This window comes from Gymnoscopelus microlampas (genome assembly GCF_963454915.1).
Source record: "Gymnoscopelus microlampas genome assembly, chromosome: 3".
Classification (NCBI taxonomy): domain Eukaryota; kingdom Metazoa; phylum Chordata; class Actinopteri; order Myctophiformes; family Myctophidae; genus Gymnoscopelus; species Gymnoscopelus microlampas.
Window position 1 is genome coordinate 44,618,172 of NC_139940.1, and position 19,277 is coordinate 44,637,448.

The following is a 19,277-nucleotide window of genomic DNA, read 5'->3' on the forward strand; positions in this document are numbered from 1 at the left end:
GTTGTGAGCTTGTGGATCTGCTGTCTTCACAATATTTATCTGTGGAACCGAGTATTTATCTTTCTTATATTATTTGACAATTTGGCGATTTCACTTTCACCAATTCTTATAGTATAGTTTGCTGATTACTTTTGATGCAGTAATGGTCTTTTTCTTTTCTATCTTTCTTTTTATTAAAAGGTATTAAAAATGTCTTAAAAGTCCTTAAATTGTCAATTCACTGTCATCTGGGGATCCCACCAAAATCACGTTGGGACCCACCCACAGGTTGAGAACCACTGACTAGTACATCAATCATACAGTCGCACTGCTGATATACATGGTGAACTCACAAAGAGAAGGAGTCCAACGCACTTCTTGTGGCCAGTTGTGGGTAGAAGGGCTTGGTGCTCAACGAATATAAACAATAAAAATACTTGTGCACTTTAAAAGAAACTAACCACATAAAATACTGGGTCTTCCTCAGAGGAAGATGCAAGTCAAGAAACCTCAGTCACCCCTGCAAATAAAACATGCTGCAGAGCCAGTCGAGTGCTCCAGTATTTTATTTATCTAATCTCTTTTGAATTGCCCAGGTATTTTTACCTTTGTGTACATGGTGAAATAACAGATCAAAGTGGCTTCATTTTATTTAGTTATGATTTATATTGTGATTATGCAGTCAGTGCAGGGCTGAGCGATATGGACAGAATCAATTATCACAAAATTTCTGACCAGATACCTCGATGCCATTCTACAGGCTCACACGCATCTCGATGCGACACCTTGTGAGCCTGTAGATCGTATTATGTTTTTTACGTTTCTGTTTTTTTTTAAAGTATAAAATAGGGCATACGTTATTAAAATCAGGTATCAAAAATCCCACACAATATCTAGTCTCATATCATAATATTGATATAATGTCGATATAATTTATACGTTGCAGCCCTGAGTTGGTGTTAATTAGTTAAGATTTTAGCTATATATAATATGCTGTCCGGCAGCAACTCCATTTTTCTGCTTTTGCATTATTTCCATAAATCAGGGCCATTGAACACCCTTTACGTCTGTGTGTTAATTAAAAAAAATATTGAACCAATGAAAAGTATTAAAAAGTGCTTCTGACAAAACCAGCTAACTCCATTGGATCCTCAAACTTTCTGCTAAACCAGCTAACTCCTCCAAAGGGGGGTGGAGTTAGCTGGTTTTGACCCCCTTTTGACTAAAATATTTTGAGGTGGGGGTCTGCGGCCAAATAAATTTAATTTTGGGGGATCCTTGACATGAAATAGTTTGAGAACCATAGCAACCTCATTGTGGGCTTGGAGGTCCATTTAGCTGTTCTTATCAATGATGAACAAAACCTCCTAACTCCACTCTTTGTTTTGTATTTGTCATTTCCTGAAAAATGTACATTTTGGAGTTAGCTGGTTTCTGCCGGACAGCAGAGATATAGCACATTGGTTGGCAAAAAAATAGCAGATATATAATCTCCCTGTGAGCTTGTAGATCTGCTACTTTTGAAAAATCGTGACAAATCTTTGTGTGTGTATATTTCAACTAAACGTGAATATATATATATATATATATATATATATATATATATATATATATATATATATATATATATATATATATATATATATTTTTTTTTTTAACATACATTTAACTAAAATCTTTGCTTCTGGGGGTCCCTGGCACAAAATATTTTGAGATGGGGGTCTTCGGCCAAATACATTTAATTTTGGGGGATCCTCGACATGAAATAGTTTGAGCCATAGCAACATAGCTTTTTCAGGAAACTGTTAGGATTTAGAAGACTTAGAATCGGCCTCAGATCTTAATGGGTTAATCGGGCCTCCTTTTCCCAGCGGTCCAGTCCTATGGGCAGAGTGGAGGCAGTGAGATGGAGGCCCTCCACGAAGCCTACAGGAACATCAGCCATTCTGCAGAGAACTCTGAGGACCACCGCGGTGAACACCGCCCGACGTCCCCAGAGAGGAGTGGTGGGAGGAGCATCAGCAGGCCCTCTCCACCCACCTCCCCTCCTGAGCGCTCCTCCAGAGGAACGCTCCAACACGCTTCCACCACAGAGTCAGGTAGGTCAAGGGTTACCAAACTGGAGGGGTCCCAAAATTATGTTGGTGGGTCCCCAGATGATATGCTTCATGTGCATTATTGTTTTCTCACTCAACAGTAAACAAGCCAACACACAGTATAAGTGTATACAGGGTATCGGCACATTTCTAAAGTTACAATTTAATTGTGTACCAAGTTGGCCAAATTGTCAAATATTACGTAAGGAATAGGCAAACGTGAAAATAGCCAATCTACAAGCTCACCGCAAGGCGTTGTGAGCGTGTAGATCTGCTATTTTCACAATATTTATCTGTGGAATCAAACTAAATGTAATGCCTACAATTCCAAGTGCTTGTTGGGGTGGGGGGTCCCCAGTTCAAATATGATGATTTTGGGGTGTCGCGGCCTGAAAAGTTTGAGAACCCTTGAGGTAGGTCAGGGGCCAGGGTGGGACACGGACCAGATACAGTAGGATTTGAAAATACTTTTGAATCGTTTGCCTCGAGCTGCTCAGGAGCCACATATGGGTGTGATTTACCTCATTCATTGGGACAGTGCACTGATTGCCTGGATCAGAGAACATTTTTTTCCCTACATGTTTTGAAGGGATGTTATACCCCCAGGTGTAAAGTAACTAAGTAAATTTACTCAAGTAAGGATAAGGATAATTCCTTTAACAGGTCCGTTCATGAAAGTCCTTGCGGTCTTGTTTCCAATGAGGGCCTGTGAGTAGGGGTTAAGAGTCTTGCTCAGGGACAAATTTCATTTCATCGACACATTTGCTGGCCTGGCCTGGAATCGTACCTAGGGCTACCAGGGCCTCTGGCTCCCTAGGCAGGCTCACTAATCACTCAGCTATGGCCGCCCCCAAGTACTGTACTTAAGTACAATTTTGAGTTTTTTTTTTACTTTTCTGAAGTATTTCCAATTTTCAGTACTTTTACTTCTACTCCACTACACCTCAGAGGCAATTATTGTACATTTACTCCACTACAATTATTTGAAAACTTTAGTTACTAGTTACTTTGTAGATTTTGATTATTATTACAAAACATACATGTAACCACTTCAGCCCTATTAACATTTCTGACCTTTTGAAAATAGCCGATCTACAAGCTCACAATGCGTCTCATCGCGACACATTGTGAGCTTGTAGATCTGCTATTTTCCAAAGATTTTTATACATATGAAAATTTGAAATGGTACATTCTGCATTATGAGTACTTTCTACTTTTGGTACTTTTAAGTACATTTTGATACCAATACTTGTGTACTTTTACTCAAGTCAATTTTTAATTCCGGACTTTTACTTGTAACAGTATTTCTACATTGCAGTATTGATACTTTTACTTAAGTACAAAATGTGAGTACTTTTTCTACCACTGCCCCCATAATGACTGTACATTACTTGGGCTGGGTCCGAAATCATTCACTACGCCCTACTAACCCATTATAGGGAGTTCTGTTTAGAGGACAATAAAGTAAACTCACCACCAGCTAAATTTAAAAAAAAAGTGTCGGACACTACTCGGGTCGTCGTTAATGACGTCATTGCTGTTGTGTAGCAGATAAACATCAGCATTTTTCTTTCGATAGTGACCATTGGTTGTATCCTACTTAGCATTTTGTGATAAGATGAGTCCACTCTATTTAGTATATATAATAATTACCACTATACATTCGGACACCACTACAAAGTGGCTGAGTGAATTTGGACACAGGCTTGATGTCTAGATACGGTACTGTATGTCCCCCCCATCTGAATGTGTTGGTGTGTTTTCTCAGAGCTGCCCACTGCAGAAGAGCTGATGAGGCCGATCAGACCAGAGATGGAGCACATCAGAGGCTTCACCCTCCAGCCCGCTACGTCAGTACAGTACACACACAACATTACATCACAGTCACATTGGACCGCACTCGGGTGGCGCAGTGCTAAAAAGTCCCTGCCCACCACAGATATTGTGGGTTCAAATCCACCATGGTGCAACCGGCTTTGTCGGGCGTCTATGCGAACACGATTGCCCCGTGTTCGGCAGTGACAACACAGAAATGTGCGTGGTGAGGAATCAATTGGCATAACGACTAAATTGGGGAGAAAAAGAGGGTAAAAAAGTATTCGCTTCTCTAAATAAAAAAAAACAAGGACAAAAAAAAACAATCTCATTTGACAGTTCTCACTTCGACCCTAAATAAGGCTCAGTTTTGTTTGTTTGTTTGTTGTTTGCTTTTCTTTCAGTGGTGTAGAACTTTACCCAGACAAGGCAGACATCTCGTCGGAGAAGAGATCCCCAGGGTCCAGCCCCGAGCAGCAGTCCAGACAGCCTGTGTCTGCCGTGGGGAAGAGGGAGGCGGGCAGGCCGAGCAGCCCTCCTCCTTCCCCGGGGCCTCCTCTCCAGGCGTTGACGTGGAACATCAGAGAGGAGATGGAGAGACTGATGCAGGACCAGGAAGACAGCAGCGCCCCTCCAGCACCGTCGTCCACTCAGGCCAGCAAAGATAAGAAACAACAGGTGACAGAAAAGGACCTGCCCTGGGGTGGGGGGGCATCAGCTGTTAAAATGGTCACGATGATATTTTGATTTCAGTTTGGTCAGAAAAATGTGGGTGCAACAGTTAATTGAACAAATCGATATAAATCATTATTAAAAAGTAATCGATTTTTATGAAATAATCGATTACTCGAGTAGCATAAATGGACTGTGAAATGGGGCTGCAGTAGTTATCGACTTTCAACATGGCATCCCTATTTTGGGCATGTCATTATAGGCAAAGATTAAAATATAAAAACATATTATAAATAAAACAAACAAACAAACGTGCTTCTCGATTATTTGAATAATCAAAAAAGTAATTGATAGAATAATTTATAGTTGCAGCCCTAAATGTGATTGCACTTGTTCTTGTAGCATAAATACATTGCCTTTAATCATAAATAAATGTGTTCTGGTGCAGGCCCCACCACGTGGATCAAGCCTCAGCGGGCCCCCCACTTCTTCACCCAGGAAACCCTCTGTGGCCCCTGCAAGAGGTAGAAGAGTGGAGGGCAGGCCAACCACAGCCTCCAGGTTCTCAAAACCTGGAAGTGCAGGAACCTCATCCTCCCTCGCCCAGAGGAAGCCACAAGCCGCCAGACAGGCCTCGCACCGCAGCCCCGGACCCAAACCCAAACCTACGGAGGACAGACAGGCCTCGCACCGCAGCCCCGGACCCAGACCCTCGGAGGACACCCAAGGTCAGAGAGAAGGACTTACTACAGATGCCTTGTTATGGGCGTTCTCTCTCTCTCTCTCTCTCTCTCTCTCTCTCTCTCTCTCTCTCTCTCTCTCTCACTCACTCACTCACTCACTCACTCACTCACTCACTCACTCACTCACTCACTCACTCACTCACTCACTCACTCACTCACTCACTCACTCACTCACACACACACACACACACACACACACACACACACACACACACACACACACACACACACACACACACACACACACACACACACACACACACACACACACACACACACACACACACACACACACACACACACACACACAGTAGAGTCAGACCGATTATTCAGCCGATGCATACTGATTTTTAACCACTTTCGACCTGGTGAACCTATTTTGGGCATTTTTCAAAAGTTCTCCAAAATTACCAATCTACAAGCTCACAACGCGTTGTGTTGTGAAGCGAAACGGTGTGAGCTTGTAGTCACTATTTCTGAATTGAATATTTTAGAAAAATATTTTGTTTTTCTTCAAATTTATTCAAATAGATTTTGACAAATTATTGTTCACAACATCACACGACTCTATAATCGGGACCGGTATCGGACCCAAAAATCCTTTATCAGTCGGTCGGGCTCTAGTTTGTCTGTCTTTTCGTGGCTTGTCACTTCATAGTTCACGTCGCTCCGCTATTGACATCAGTGTTTTGGTTGTGTTCATTTACAGAGGTGCGGGCGAGCAGGGAGCTGATAGCATTCCTACAGCACCAGATCGACACAGGCAGTCTCCACATCCCTGCAGCTACCCATGATACCCAAGTTCAACAGGAAAGCAGACAGACAAACCATGCTACAGAGAAGAACGTAAGACATGCTGTTACGTGGCTAATATATAATCTATATGAAGGTAGAATGTAAGCTAGGGAATTAAATTCCACAGCATAACACCTATCCTAAAGTATCCTGGCATGACCAGATGAAAACACAGAGAGCAAATGATTCACTCTAAACAGATTTGTCTGGTTTCCAGGCTAATTCGAATTCTAAACACCAGAAAAAAATGGGGAAATGGTTCAATATTGAATACTGGTTGCCTTATTCCAGAAGTTCTGTTTCTAAAATGTGCTGGAAATTAAGTAAAACCTTGCAACGTTTGCACACAATGCCTTATAGTTTTTTATAAACAGTCAGACTATGTTCAATTGATTACCTCCGTGCCTGTAAACAAGAAGAAACCCTGAGTTCTTATTTCTTACAATTCATTCAATTCACAAATGAATATAGTCCATGGGAAACAACTCATATTTTGCGAGTCGACGTGTCGAGGGCATTTATCGATGTGTCGATTGATCGATTTTTCTTTTTTTTTGCTGCGCAGCGGTTAAGAGGAGAGCCAAACTGAGCTTTCCTTAAGCACCACAACTTCTGCAGCTGCACCCATGTTTAGAATTTGCATCAAAGCCCTAATGATAATAAAAATGAGACTTTATTTTGTCAATATGTGTTTATTAAACACAGAAAACTTGTTTAATCCGTAGGCTACAGCAGCCTAACTAACGAGGCCGATGTTTGACAAATAATGAATAATGTCAGACAGAGCTCTCCATCCCGATGCCAAATAATAATAGTAACAACACAACACGTTCAACAATATGTAGCTATATGGCCTCATGCCCTGGATATAAACTTTTATAACATCTTACGGTTACGGAGCGTTCCGGTAACCTCATCGAAGAGTGCTCGCCCCAAAACACGGTCGCCCCTGATGATATCCGTTGACCTGGGAACGGTCGCCACCAGGTACACGTAACCTCGGTAAAAAAATGGGGGAGAGTGTGTTTTGGGGCGATCGTTCCGGTTACCTCAGTGTATGTTCTCTCTCTCGTCGCGCTGTCATTGTTTGGCAAAAGGGCACGGTGTATTCTGGAAATGCCATCAGCTCACGGAAGCCTTTCCGCTCAACAACGCTAATAGTATGCATAATATCTTTGGCTATCATCTTGGCTGTCAAATCAGTGATCTTTTCTGCCTGCCGGTCATCACAATGGCGAGGTTTCACGGTGAAGTCTGCCATTCTGGTTTGCTTGGGTGAAGGGCAGGCTTTGGGACTGGGTGTCTCGCTTTAATGTGATTTAACATCACTGATGTTGACGAAGAGTGATGTGCATACCTTGTGTTGTGCAATTTGCATTGCACTGTTTTATCGTCAATCAAAAGAAAATCATCCCACACTGCACTCTTATGTGAAGATGCCACTTCCAAGCGGGCTTTCAAGCATGCTCAAACAGCATGCTCAAGCAGGACTAGTGCTACCTCCACTGCTCGCAAAGTGCTTCTGGAGTGGGCTTGAGTGGGCAATTTTCACCTGCTGTGGCACAGTGACGGTCTAAAGGTCTAAGTCTGAAACCTTTGAGGGGCATAAACCACTCAAATTTCAGCAGTTGGGAGGAAATGAAAAGGTCTTGCCTTGAGGCAATCGGATGAATAACACAATAATTATGATTTGGGAAAGTTGTAAACTTGAAGTACCCTAACCCTCTTGGGTGCATGCAAGGTGCTACATCCAGTTGCCTTCTCTAGAAGCATGAATCAAAGTAGAACAGCCAGATAGCTAAAATACCATGTTGGCTTCAGAGAGAGTGCAGGTAGACTTGGAAACAGCTCTATGATAAATGAGGAATTCTCAAAAAGCTCTGAGAGTGACATGAGTGATGGACATCATGTTCTTCTTCCAGGAGATGAACCTCTGTTGTATGTTTGCCTTTTAGCCAGAGAAGAAAGCCTTTCCAGATAAGCCTCATTCATCAATGCTTTGTAGACAAGCATGTGCTGCTGCTTTTTTGTATTTTCTACCTTCTATGACATCAGCCACTGACCCTTCCACAATAACAAGAATCCACACAGAGGTTCCTCAACCCTGCATCTTTGAATCATTTCCCTAGAATGGAAAGTAGATTTCAAATCCCGATGACAGTGTTTTTGAACTCATACTATTTCACACTATTTCTGTTACCTTGACATAATGCCTGGTCAATAGATGCAAACACATTGATTTTATTACCGTTATAAATGTTTTAGTTAGGTTCAAGGTGAATACCCTAATAGGGAGAAATAACAAAATGTCCAATAAATATGAAAAGCTACTCCTGTGGGTAGGCTATCATATATTAATTTACTTGTATTGACCCTATAAGCAATTTAAATATAGGTTCTACCACTCGAATGGTATCGATATCTGGTCTGATGGATGGACTAATATAACAACCACCAGCGAGTCAGGCCGGCCGTCTCATATTGATCTGGTCGTTCTCTGCTAGATGGAGCCCAGGGCGGAGAAGGAGGCTGAAGAGGAGCACCCCCTGGTGGACGAGCTGAGAGCCCAGCTGGCCCAGAAGGACAAGGAGCTGCTCCTCAGAGAGGAACAGCTGAAACAGCTTCACAACGAGGAGCTCAGCTCCCTCAGACAGGAGAACTACGTTCTCCAGAGCAAGGTATGAACATGCACGCACACAGTCAGACACACACACACACACACACACACACACACACACACACACACACACACACACACACACACACACACACACACACACACACACAGCCTTGACGCAAGCGGAGGTGTGAGAGGCTTTACAGCCAAGTTTCTACAATCTCCACAACCTCCCCAACGATGGTGCTGGGGAGGACCGGAGGTACCCTCTTGGTTGTGCGGTAGTCCACCCACCATCTCCTTGGTCTGGTTAGCATTGAGCCGGTGGTGGTTAGCCTTGCTCCACTGCACCAAGTCCTTCACCACGCTGTCGTGCTCACCTTTGATGCAGCTCACCACCACCGTGGTGTCAACTGAGAACTCCTGTAGGTGACTTGTCTTGCAGTTGTAGCGGAAGTCGGATGTGTAGAGAGTGAACAGGGAGGGTGGCAGAACTGTGTGTTGCTCACCAACACCTCCGACCGACAACCCAGCAGTCTCACATGCTGCGGTCTGCCCGAGAGGTAGTCTGTGGTCCATGCCACCATGCCGTGGTCCACTCCCATCACCGCAAGCTTTTCTGCAGGCAGTTGTGGCTGGATAGTGTTGAAGGCACTGGAAGAAGTCAAAAAACATGATACAATCTCTGACTGTGTTGCCCTGGGTGTGTCAAGGTGTGCGATGGCCCTGTTTAGCATGTACACATAGATCAGTGGTTTTCAACCTTTTTCATATAAAGGTCCCATTATTTATTTGCCATTTGAGCCACGGATCACTGTTTGATGAGATTTAGCCTCTCAGACCCAAAACGTTTTTGGTTATCGTTGGATAAGATTTTTTCAAAATAACAATTCTTCTGTGTTCTCTAATTGTGTAGACTTCTTGTAAATTAAGTAAGGCAGATGTTTAACAATAATTTAACTCTTGAGAGCGTAAAATGAAACCAAATCCATTTTGGTTTCATTTTTAAAATGAAACCAAATCCATTTGGTTTCATTTTACGCTCTCAAGAGTTAAAGATCTATAAAGGTCCATTTGGTTACCAACTCTCTATCGTTTAGCCGGGGACACCTGGAACCCCCTCAAGGACCACTGGTTGAGAACCACTGACGTAGATGATGGCATCATCAACCCCAATGTCCGCCTGATGAAGGGGGTCAAAGTAGTCAAAGATTCGTCGGATCTGCGGATCCAGTCCGGGTTTTTTCTTCTTAACATTTTTATTAAAAAATCAAACAGTACTGGGTTTGGTGACGTTCTATATCGTATGAACCAGCTTTGTTTGTGTTCGTTTACGTGCTAAAAGAGTGACTGTGAGAGCTGTTTTACCTTACAACCTAAGTCCATGAGGAGCATATTTTGAATTATCAATTTCTAATCAACGGAGCAATTATTTTTTATTTCTTGCACACCTTTTGGAGTTACATCATGGCAAGGTAACTGCACAACCCAAACCTCTACCAGAGTGGTCTTGCCCTTTAATCATAGTTATGGTTTAATCAAATGATAGGGGCACTGGGCCGTTTTCATCCAGAGCTGTCAAACGCACTGCTGCATCCGTCAGGGAGACTCTCCGCTGTAATTAAAAGCAGACCCGTTGGTTCTCGTATCAGTGTGGCCTCAGTTGGCTCAGGGAAGAAGTTTGGTCTTGCATGAGCTGACAAGAAATAATCTGTTCAGTAGCAGTAAAGTCTGCCTCTCAGGCCTCCTCCATAAACACGGAACCTTGTACATCAAGCCACCTCACAGACAAAAAGTGAATTCAATTATGTAAATAAATGCTGTCGGTGCTCTGTGCACTTATGTGTCTATAGGCTACACTGGCAGATTCTATACCCTTTCACAAATGACACAAGGACACATTTTCTTTTTATTCAGGATTCATTCAGGGTTCACATCTGAGATGTAAACCCTGAATGAAACCTGAATAAAATAAATGTGTCCTTACGTCATTTGTGAAAGGGTGTATTGGTAAATGACTGCACACAAAGCACAGGCCGCACATGTTAACACACAGTACACAATTTTGATTTTGATTACTATTACAAAACATACATTAACCACTTCAGTCCTATATACATTTCGGCCATTTGAAAATAGCCGATCTACAAGCTAACAATGCGTCGCAAGCTTGTAGATCTGCTTTTTTCAAAAGATTTGTATTCATTTGTGAAATGGGTCATTCTGCATAATGAGTACTTTCTACTTTTGGTACTTTAAGTACATTTTGATACTAATATTCACGTTTGAATTCTGGACTTTTACTTGTAACAGAGTATTTCCATATTGTACTATTGATACTTTTACTTAAGTAAAACATGTGAGTGCTTTTTCCACCACTGTCTGGTTGTTCAGACATTTTACTTGGGGTGCTTGGGGGACATGGCACAACGGTGGACATCGTAAAGCCAGCATGGGATAAATGGCCTGGGAAAAGGTAGAGGTTGAAAATATCAACTGGTCGTCAGCACATGTTCTGAGGATGCATTACCATACAAATGGGCAGTGGTGGAAAAAGTACTCACATTTTTTACTGTTAAAAGTAAAAGTCCGGTAGTAAAAGTATTGGCATCAAAATATACTTAAAGTACCAAAAGTAAAAGTACTTATTGTGCAGAATGTCCCATTTCACAAGGTCAAAATGTATTACAATCTTTTGAAAATAGCAGATCTACAAGCTCACGATGCGTCGCTTGTAGTACGGCTATTTTCAAATGGCCTAAATATATATAGGACTGAAGTGGTTACTGTATGTTTTGTGATAATAATCTAAATCTACAAAGTAACTAGTAACTAAAGCTGTCAAATAATTGTAATGGAGTAAAAGTATAATACTTGCCTCTGAGATGTAGTGGAGTAGAAGTAAAAGTATTAAAAATGGGAAATACTCCAATAAAGTAAAAAATCCTCAAACGTGTACTGAAGTATAGTACTTGAGTAAATGTACTTAGTTACTTTACACCACTGCTAATGGGTACAGTTGTTAAATTTCCCTTTCCTCCTCAGTTGAGTGTGGAGGACGCAGACCAGAGGAGGAGATGGGGCGACGCTACGGACCCTGTGACCCAGGAGAAACTCAGACTCATTGAGAAAGAAATGCAGGAGCAGGAAACACTCATTCAGGGTTACCAGCAGGTGGGCATGTTTGTATGTCTGTCTGCATGACTTAAAGCATACACGGGCAACTGGCGGCCCGGGGGCCACATGCGGCCCCCACCTTCACTTAACCCATTAAGACCTGGAACTTTGTCATTTTTAGATTTGAGCTAAAAAAGGCATTATTTTACACTTTGGGCTATTCAAAAATAGCAGATATACAAGCTCATAGCGCGGCACCGAGTGCCGCGCTATGAGCTTGTAGATCTGCTATTTTTGAAAATTCGTGAAAATGTGTGCAAATCTTTGAATATATGTATTTTTAAAGCAAACATTTGTAACTCAAATCGTTGCTTCTGGGGGGTCCCTGGAACAAAATATTTTGATGGGGGTCCACGGCCAAATACATATAATTTTGGGGGTCCTTGACGTGAAAAAGATTGAGCACCACTGATATAGAACATAGGTTTTTCAGAATACTGTTGAGATTTAGGAGACATGTAGAATCGGCTTCAGGTCTCAATGGGTTAATGCGGCCCGCAGGTTAATATCGGAATAATGATATATTATTGATTTCAGCTGTTACTATTCCAAACATGCAAACGTGACCCGCTTTAATTACTTCAGTCTATATTAGTAGCTTAATGACTAGTATTAAAATTGTATTGTCTTTTTGTATGTCCAATGTATTTGTATTTAAGTTCATAAAGTTAACATAAGTATAACTAAATGCATTTGAAATTAAATAAAAATGTTACTTATCAGGATTCCAATTCAAAAATTGCCAAAATAATTCAGGATTCCAATAAAGAAATTGCAAAAATAGCAGATCTACAAGCTCAAAACGTGTCCCACAGCGACATGTTTTGAGCTTGTAGATCGGCTACGTTTGCTACTTTTGTGTGACATAGAATGACGAAGTAGGGCATGAATTGAACTGAGTTCTCTATCCTGATTGGATACAATTGGTATCCCGACCTGAAAATGCAAAGAACAAACACTCTATAGCAATCTATCAGAATATAGAGCTATATAACATTTATTTTCACCAAAAGAAAATCACTTACCTGCACAGTTTCCTTTCCGTTACCATAAAACCTTTTTCTGTTCCATACTTTTTTCAAGTCCATACCCTGCCTGGCTACTAGTGGGCAGTTAATTATTCTTTTTACTGAATCCTATCATTTTGCTGTGAGGACAATGTGTAACATTTCCCAATGCATTCTTCGCCTACGCATGCTGGCAGAATGGGAGCTTTTGAGATATAGAACGTACTGAGAAATGTTCGCTGCCATCCCTGGCGGACATATACCAACAACAATGCCTGAGGAGAGCGACTAAAATCATCAAGGCCACCACCACCCACCCCTCTCACAGCCTGATCTGCCTTCTGGGAAACCATACAGGAGCATCAGTCATTTCATTTATTTTTCCAAAGCTGCTTGCAGATGGAAAACAAATGACAAATAAAGCAATCTCGAATCTTATGCCACATTGTCACATCCTCCTCACAATAGAACGATATGATACAATGCAGATTAAAAGAAATGGGTGAAGTCACCCTTCAGGAATTACCTTGAACTTTTACAGCGATGACTCGGAAGGGGTTTTAAATCCTTGTGTGTGTGTGTGTGTGTGTGTGTGTGTGTGTGTGTGTGTGTGTGTGTGTGTGTGTGTGTGTGTGTGTGTGTGTGTGTGTGTGTGAGTGTGAGTGTGTGAGAGAGGGAGAGAGGGAGAGAGGGAGAGAGTTTTTTTTAATCTTTGGTAGCCTAGAGGTACTAGAGGCACGTGCACAAGTTGGTTGTGACTGTGAGGGGTTTGCAAATGGCCGGCCTCCCCAAAAGGTGGGCCGAGCAGTTAGCAAGGTATCAGCTATTATAGGAAGCCGCTCAATTTGAAGGAGGCGTTGTTTCCTTTATACATGATTTATGTCCGCTGTGTCTGACAGGTATGTCGACTATTTTCATGTAATCATTCTGCCGTCTATGCACTTTGTAAGTGGCTGTTTTCCTATTGTCTGACTGCACTGGCAGTGTTTATGTCCTTTTTACAAGGCATACAACACACGCACGCATTTGTTATGTTCTGTTGTGCTAATGTGTCTGCATTCTGCACTGTGCTAATGTGTCTGCATTCTGCACTGTGCTAATATGTCTGCATTCTGCACTGTGCTAATGTGTCTGCATTCTGCACTGTGCTGATGTGTCTGACAGGAGAATGAGAAGCTCTATCTGCAGATGAAGGCCCAGCAGAACAAGACTAAAGCCAATGAGGAGGCCATGTTTACTGAAAACCAGAGGCTGCTCATCCAGCTGGCCTTAGCCAAGTGAGTGCAACAACAACAACATCATCGCATTCGCAAGTGCAGACTTAACCACTTAGTACTCTGTTGACCGGGGTCTCCCATGTGTCTGTACCTTGACAGCCCTTGAGTTGAACTAAATACATGAAACCGTAACCCATTAAAACGGGAAAGCATCTGTCGTGGGTCGGGCCGGTAACTGATTGAGTTAAGTTAAAGGAATCGATACGATTTAGAAATACCTTGACCTTTTGTGTCGCCCTCCTCCAGGGAGCAGGTGAACAAGACCCCCAGACCCATGGGAAATGTCTGCTCTATGGGTCATACTCAACGCATCACAGAACTGCTGGCTCAGATAGAAACATTTCAGGTGAGTTTGATCACGCGCAGCCCAAGTACATTTGGAAGTGTGTGTGTGTGTGTGTGTGTGTGTGTGTGTGTGTGTGTGTGTGTGTGTGTGTGTGTGTGTGTGTGTGTGTGTGTGTGTGTGTGTGTGTGTGTGTGTGTGTGTGTGTGTGTGTGTGTGTGTGTGTGTGTGTGTGTGTGCATTGCAAGCTTGTAGTTCTGCTATTTTCACAATATTTATCTGTGGAACCGAGTCAAAATAAATGTAATGCCTCAACTCCTACATTCCAAGTGCTTGTCAGGGGGGGGGTCCCCAGTTCAAATATGATTCTTTTTGGGTTTCGCAGCCTGAAAAGGTTGAGAACCACTGGTCTAATGTCCCCACAACTATATAGTAGAATTTGATGAATAGTCTGGTCCTCACAAGGCATTTATTGTGAGCTTGTAGATCGGTTATCTCAGGCTATATCGTTATGGTTACAAAAGGCAGAAATGACATTTATAAAATTGCTGTCCTAAAACGTAGTAGTACCAACGTGTGTCTGTCTGCGTGTGTGGGAATCCATGCGTGTGTTTTTTTGTACGTTTGCGCGCGCACGCGTGTGTGTGTGTGTAGAGGAACGAGGCCAAGCTGACGGAAGAAACCCAGAGTCTGCAACAGGAGAAGAAGGCTCTGGAAGAAGACCTCCAGCTGAGGAAGAAAGAGAAAGACCTGGCCAACACCCAGCTCAACTCCACCTCGGGTAAAACCCACATAGTGTAGGCACACATGGCGTGTGGCAGTGGTGGAAAGTACATTTACTCAAGTACTGACTGTATTTAAGTACAATTTTGAGGTATTTTTTAATTTACTACCATTATTTTTACTGCCAACTATAATTATTTGAAAACTTTAGTTACTTTGTAGATTTGTATTATTATTACAAAACCACTTAGTAGACGTACTGTATATTCTTTGGCTATTTGAAAATAGTAACTACAATAATATCTACAAGCTCACAATCTGCTATTTTCAAAGGATTTTTATACATTTGAAAACGTGTGAAATGGGACCTTCTGCATAAAGAGTACTTTTAGTACTTTAAGTATATTTTGATGCCAATAATTTTGTACCTTTACTCAAGTACATGTTTAATACCGACCTTGTACTTGTAACAGACAATTTCTTCAATAGGATATTGATACTTTTACTTACGTAAAAAAACATTGAGTACTTCCTCCATCACTGGTGTGTGGTCATGCACATCTGCATATTCATTTTGTGTGCACATTTTGTGTTCTGCATGTGACATTACACTCTGTGGGTGTGTGGGTGTGCATGCGTGGCGTGCGCTTCTTCCTGCAGGCGACAAGAGCTTTGAGATGCGTGCGCAGGAAGACAGGCACAGAGCGGAGGTGTCCGCCCTGCAGAAGAAGCAGGAAGACGGTCACAGAGCGGAGGTGTCCGCCCTGCAGAAGAAGCAGGAAGACGGGCACAGAGCGGAGGTGTCCGCCCTGCAGAAGAAGCAGGAAGACGGGCACAGAGCAGAGTTGTCCGCCCTGCAGAAGAAGCTCCAGTGGTACGCAGAGAACCAGGAGCTGCTGGACAGAGATGCCGCCAGGCTGAGGGCCGCCACAGCACAGACACACAAGCTCAAAGAGCAGGTAGGCCTGAGTTGTACCTAAGACAATAATGGCAAGACTTGCCGTCTCCGGTTTACTTCCCGTCTCTGCGTGAAGTACCTTTTTAGGAGAGCGGAAGCAGGTTGGAGTCTATTATTTCCAATGGAAGAGTGAACGTGAACACAGCTTCTGAACGATTCTTTAGCCCCATGGTCACTGAACTAAAAATTGGACCTGATCGTCACAAGCCACACGATATTCCCACGATTTTCATAATAAAATGGCTTTTTTCAGAGAGACAAATCAGGAGAAAATGTACTTTATTATCAACCTTTGTCTGTCCCAGCAACACACTTTCATGGGATGTAGCACCAGTAAACCACTGGGTAAAACTGAATCCATTCTCTTTGGGTCTAGTGTGCCTTAGCAAGGCACACTAGACCCAATAATGTCAAACAATCAAAACAATCACAATCAAAGCGGGTGATGATGTTATCACAAGAAAGGAGGAAATTACCTACCTGTGTTCCATCTTGGAGGCAAACCTCTGGTGATAAAATGGCAGAAAGAGTCATCAAAAAGGTCAATCAAAGAACACGTTTTTTGTATAGGATTTCCTCTCTTGTCAGTACGAATACCTTGAAGATTCTTACAGGGGCCCTCATCCAAGGTCATTTCGACTATGCGTGCTTAAGGCTAGAGGAGTGTCTAGTGCAGCTCTTCACACAGGGTTAACTTATACTGACAATGATGCTATTCACAGACTCATCCAAGCGACACATGAATCTGTTGCATTAAGTTCTCATGGCATCATTCATTACTTTCTGAAAATTTGCTTTCGCTCGGCAGTGTGGGCACAGTGTATAGTGGTAAGCTCTAAATAGAGTGATGTTAACTGTGTCTGAGCACATGCTGTTCTTCCAACAGTGGTTATAAAGAACAGGTCAGACCTCGCTGACCTCGCAGACCTCGCTGACATCAACACATCAATTAAAAAGATGTACTGATATAGCAGGTCTATGTATAACGTATGAATCAGCGTTGTTCAGTTTCTAGTAAACAAGTAGGGCTGCGATGAGCAATTTAATTGCGTTGAACATTATTGGAACATTATGAATAGAAAATACATTTGTGTTTAGCCTTTGTCAACAAAATGTGCACAGGGCAGATATAACATTTTTCAGCAAGGAAATTATTATGACGATTACACCAAAAATAAGGCGATTATGTAATAATTGTGACAGGCCTAAGTAACAAGCGGGTTTGCTCCATATCTCAGGTAGAGAAGCTGAAGTCGGAGGTGGGGAGGAGAGGCCAACAGCAGCAGACCAAGGCCAGGGAGAGAGCAGCCGACGCCAAGAGGATACAGGACCTGGAGCGGCAGGTAAACACAATAAACTTTGTGTTTTATTTGTCATTATTGTTTAGCAGCATTGTTGGTCAGCATGCTGTCGGTCAGCTTTTGACCTTCTTCGAGGGATTCCCGGCTAATAAGCCTTATATGCCTTAATACATTACAATTGCCCTATATAACAGAAATTCAAAACACCTTAAATATTTTCTTTATTTTAGAAATAGTTCATCTTTTACTCAAGGCCCATCGCAAGTTGATGATGTCATTTGTCCATGCGTGGTCCAGCAATAAACAATCGTACTTAACCTAAAAATAACAAAAAAACAACTTAATACTTCCTAAGGTTAATATGAGCACCAAAATAAATGGTTTTATTAGCACATGCATTCCATACATTCCATAGGGCTGGACCACGCATGGACAAATGACATCATCAACTTGCGACGGCCGTTGTCCCCCTTGAGTAAAAGATGAACTATTTATAAAATAAATAGAATATTTAAGGCATTTTAAAAATTTGTTATATAAGGCAATTATAAAGTATTAAGTCATTAATTATGCATAATAAGGGTTATTAGCCAGGGATCTTTTTCAGACCATGAGTTAAGTTAAGCATAAGCTATTCTTAATAAATAGTCTGACGTTTCTCGAGATTTGTGAAATACTGCCACACACAGACAGAGACCTTTCATGATGCTCACAGATTCCATTTCGACTGAAATTAAAATGTTAATTTTGCACTCATGCTTCTTGGTGTTCACTCCATCTCCATACCTCATCCTTCTTCAAAATGTAAATGAAATGAGGCTAGCAAAGTGGTTGGGAAGTGATACAAGCATCATTAGTTGGGTTTGATATCCCCCCCCCCGCTTGTGCGACACTAGTGTAGCCTATGACGTAGTGTTGTATAGAATGATTCCGTTATCTAGAAAACCTATAATTTGGAAAAAAATTACGTTGATGAAAAAAATATCAAAAAAATAGGAAACCCGCTTCTCCAGTATTTGACTAATCGAAAAAGTAATCGATATAAAACAATCGCTAAGAAGGCACTTGATAGTTGCAGCCCTGTATCTGTAGTCTGAGAGTCCGCACCTCATCCAGCTTCCTCAGGGGTATCTCTGTGGTTGCCCCGGTTACCAGGAAAATGGTTCAGATACGCAGCACTGTGGGGGGTATCCCCTGGAGGACCCTCTTATAAGGCTCTCCAAATGATTGCAGGTGCAGATCCTCACTTCCAGGCTGAAACCTCGTAACTCCATATTTCAATTATTTTTGTTCTTTCGTAAATCAGTGCCCTACTACGTCGTACGAGAGTGTCGCGCGGAAGTAGCGAAAATAGCCGATCTACAAGCCCACAACGTGTCGCATTGCGACGTGTTGTGAGCTTGTAGATCAGTTATTTTCTCTATTTGAGAAATACTGTTAAAGTGGTTAAGTCTGTCTGTGGGTTGTATGAATATTTAACCAATGAAAAGTATTGTCAAGAGCTTGTGACTAAATAATAACTACATTGGATCCATTGGAACAGAAGTTCTTGAAAAGCAACTGTATTGGACATACAAGATTTCCACCCGACAGAGACTAGATGATACTCTAAATGGAAGTGAAAGCACAGAGAAAAAAAAAAAACAATCTTGTCAGACGGCACAAAATAGAAGAGCTTTGAAACCAACCATGGAATGCACAAAACAAGTACCTTTATTCACTACAGTAGTGTCAATATTACACTTAGCACTAAGATCCTGTTGGAACCCCAAAATAGGCTTGGTGTAGCTGTAGCAGCTATGCAGACTGATTTGATTAAGTACACTAAACCTAT

At 42.0% G+C, this 19,277-nt stretch overlaps 1 protein-coding gene across 3 annotated transcripts in view; it reads left to right on the top strand.

Moving 5' to 3' along the window:
* The window catches only part of cep162 (centrosomal protein 162), a 53,636-nt gene that overhangs the window by 9,950 nt on the left and 24,409 nt on the right, over window positions 1-19,277 (top strand). The window contains exons 10-22 of one of the 3 annotated variants that reach the window (XM_084053324.1): window positions 1,851-2,078; window positions 3,844-3,925; window positions 4,295-4,568; window positions 5,011-5,290; window positions 6,015-6,151; window positions 8,605-8,778; window positions 11,763-11,891; window positions 14,066-14,178; window positions 14,425-14,524; window positions 15,116-15,242; window positions 15,845-15,984; window positions 16,030-16,143; window positions 17,381-17,485. In XM_084053324.1, the coding sequence (XP_083909450.1) occupies window positions 1,851-2,078; window positions 3,844-3,925; window positions 4,295-4,568; window positions 5,011-5,290; window positions 6,015-6,151; window positions 8,605-8,778; window positions 11,763-11,891; window positions 14,066-14,178; window positions 14,425-14,524; window positions 15,116-15,242; window positions 15,845-15,984; window positions 16,030-16,143; window positions 17,381-17,485 (2,003 nt within the window). Of the gene's footprint in view, window positions 1-1,850; window positions 2,079-3,843; window positions 3,926-4,294; window positions 4,569-5,010; window positions 5,291-6,014; window positions 6,152-8,604; window positions 8,779-11,762; window positions 11,892-14,065; window positions 14,179-14,424; window positions 14,525-15,115; window positions 15,243-15,844; window positions 16,144-17,380; window positions 17,486-19,277 lie in introns of all 3 variants that reach the window. The other 2 variants (XM_084053325.1, XM_084053323.1) reach the window with 2 other exon arrangements.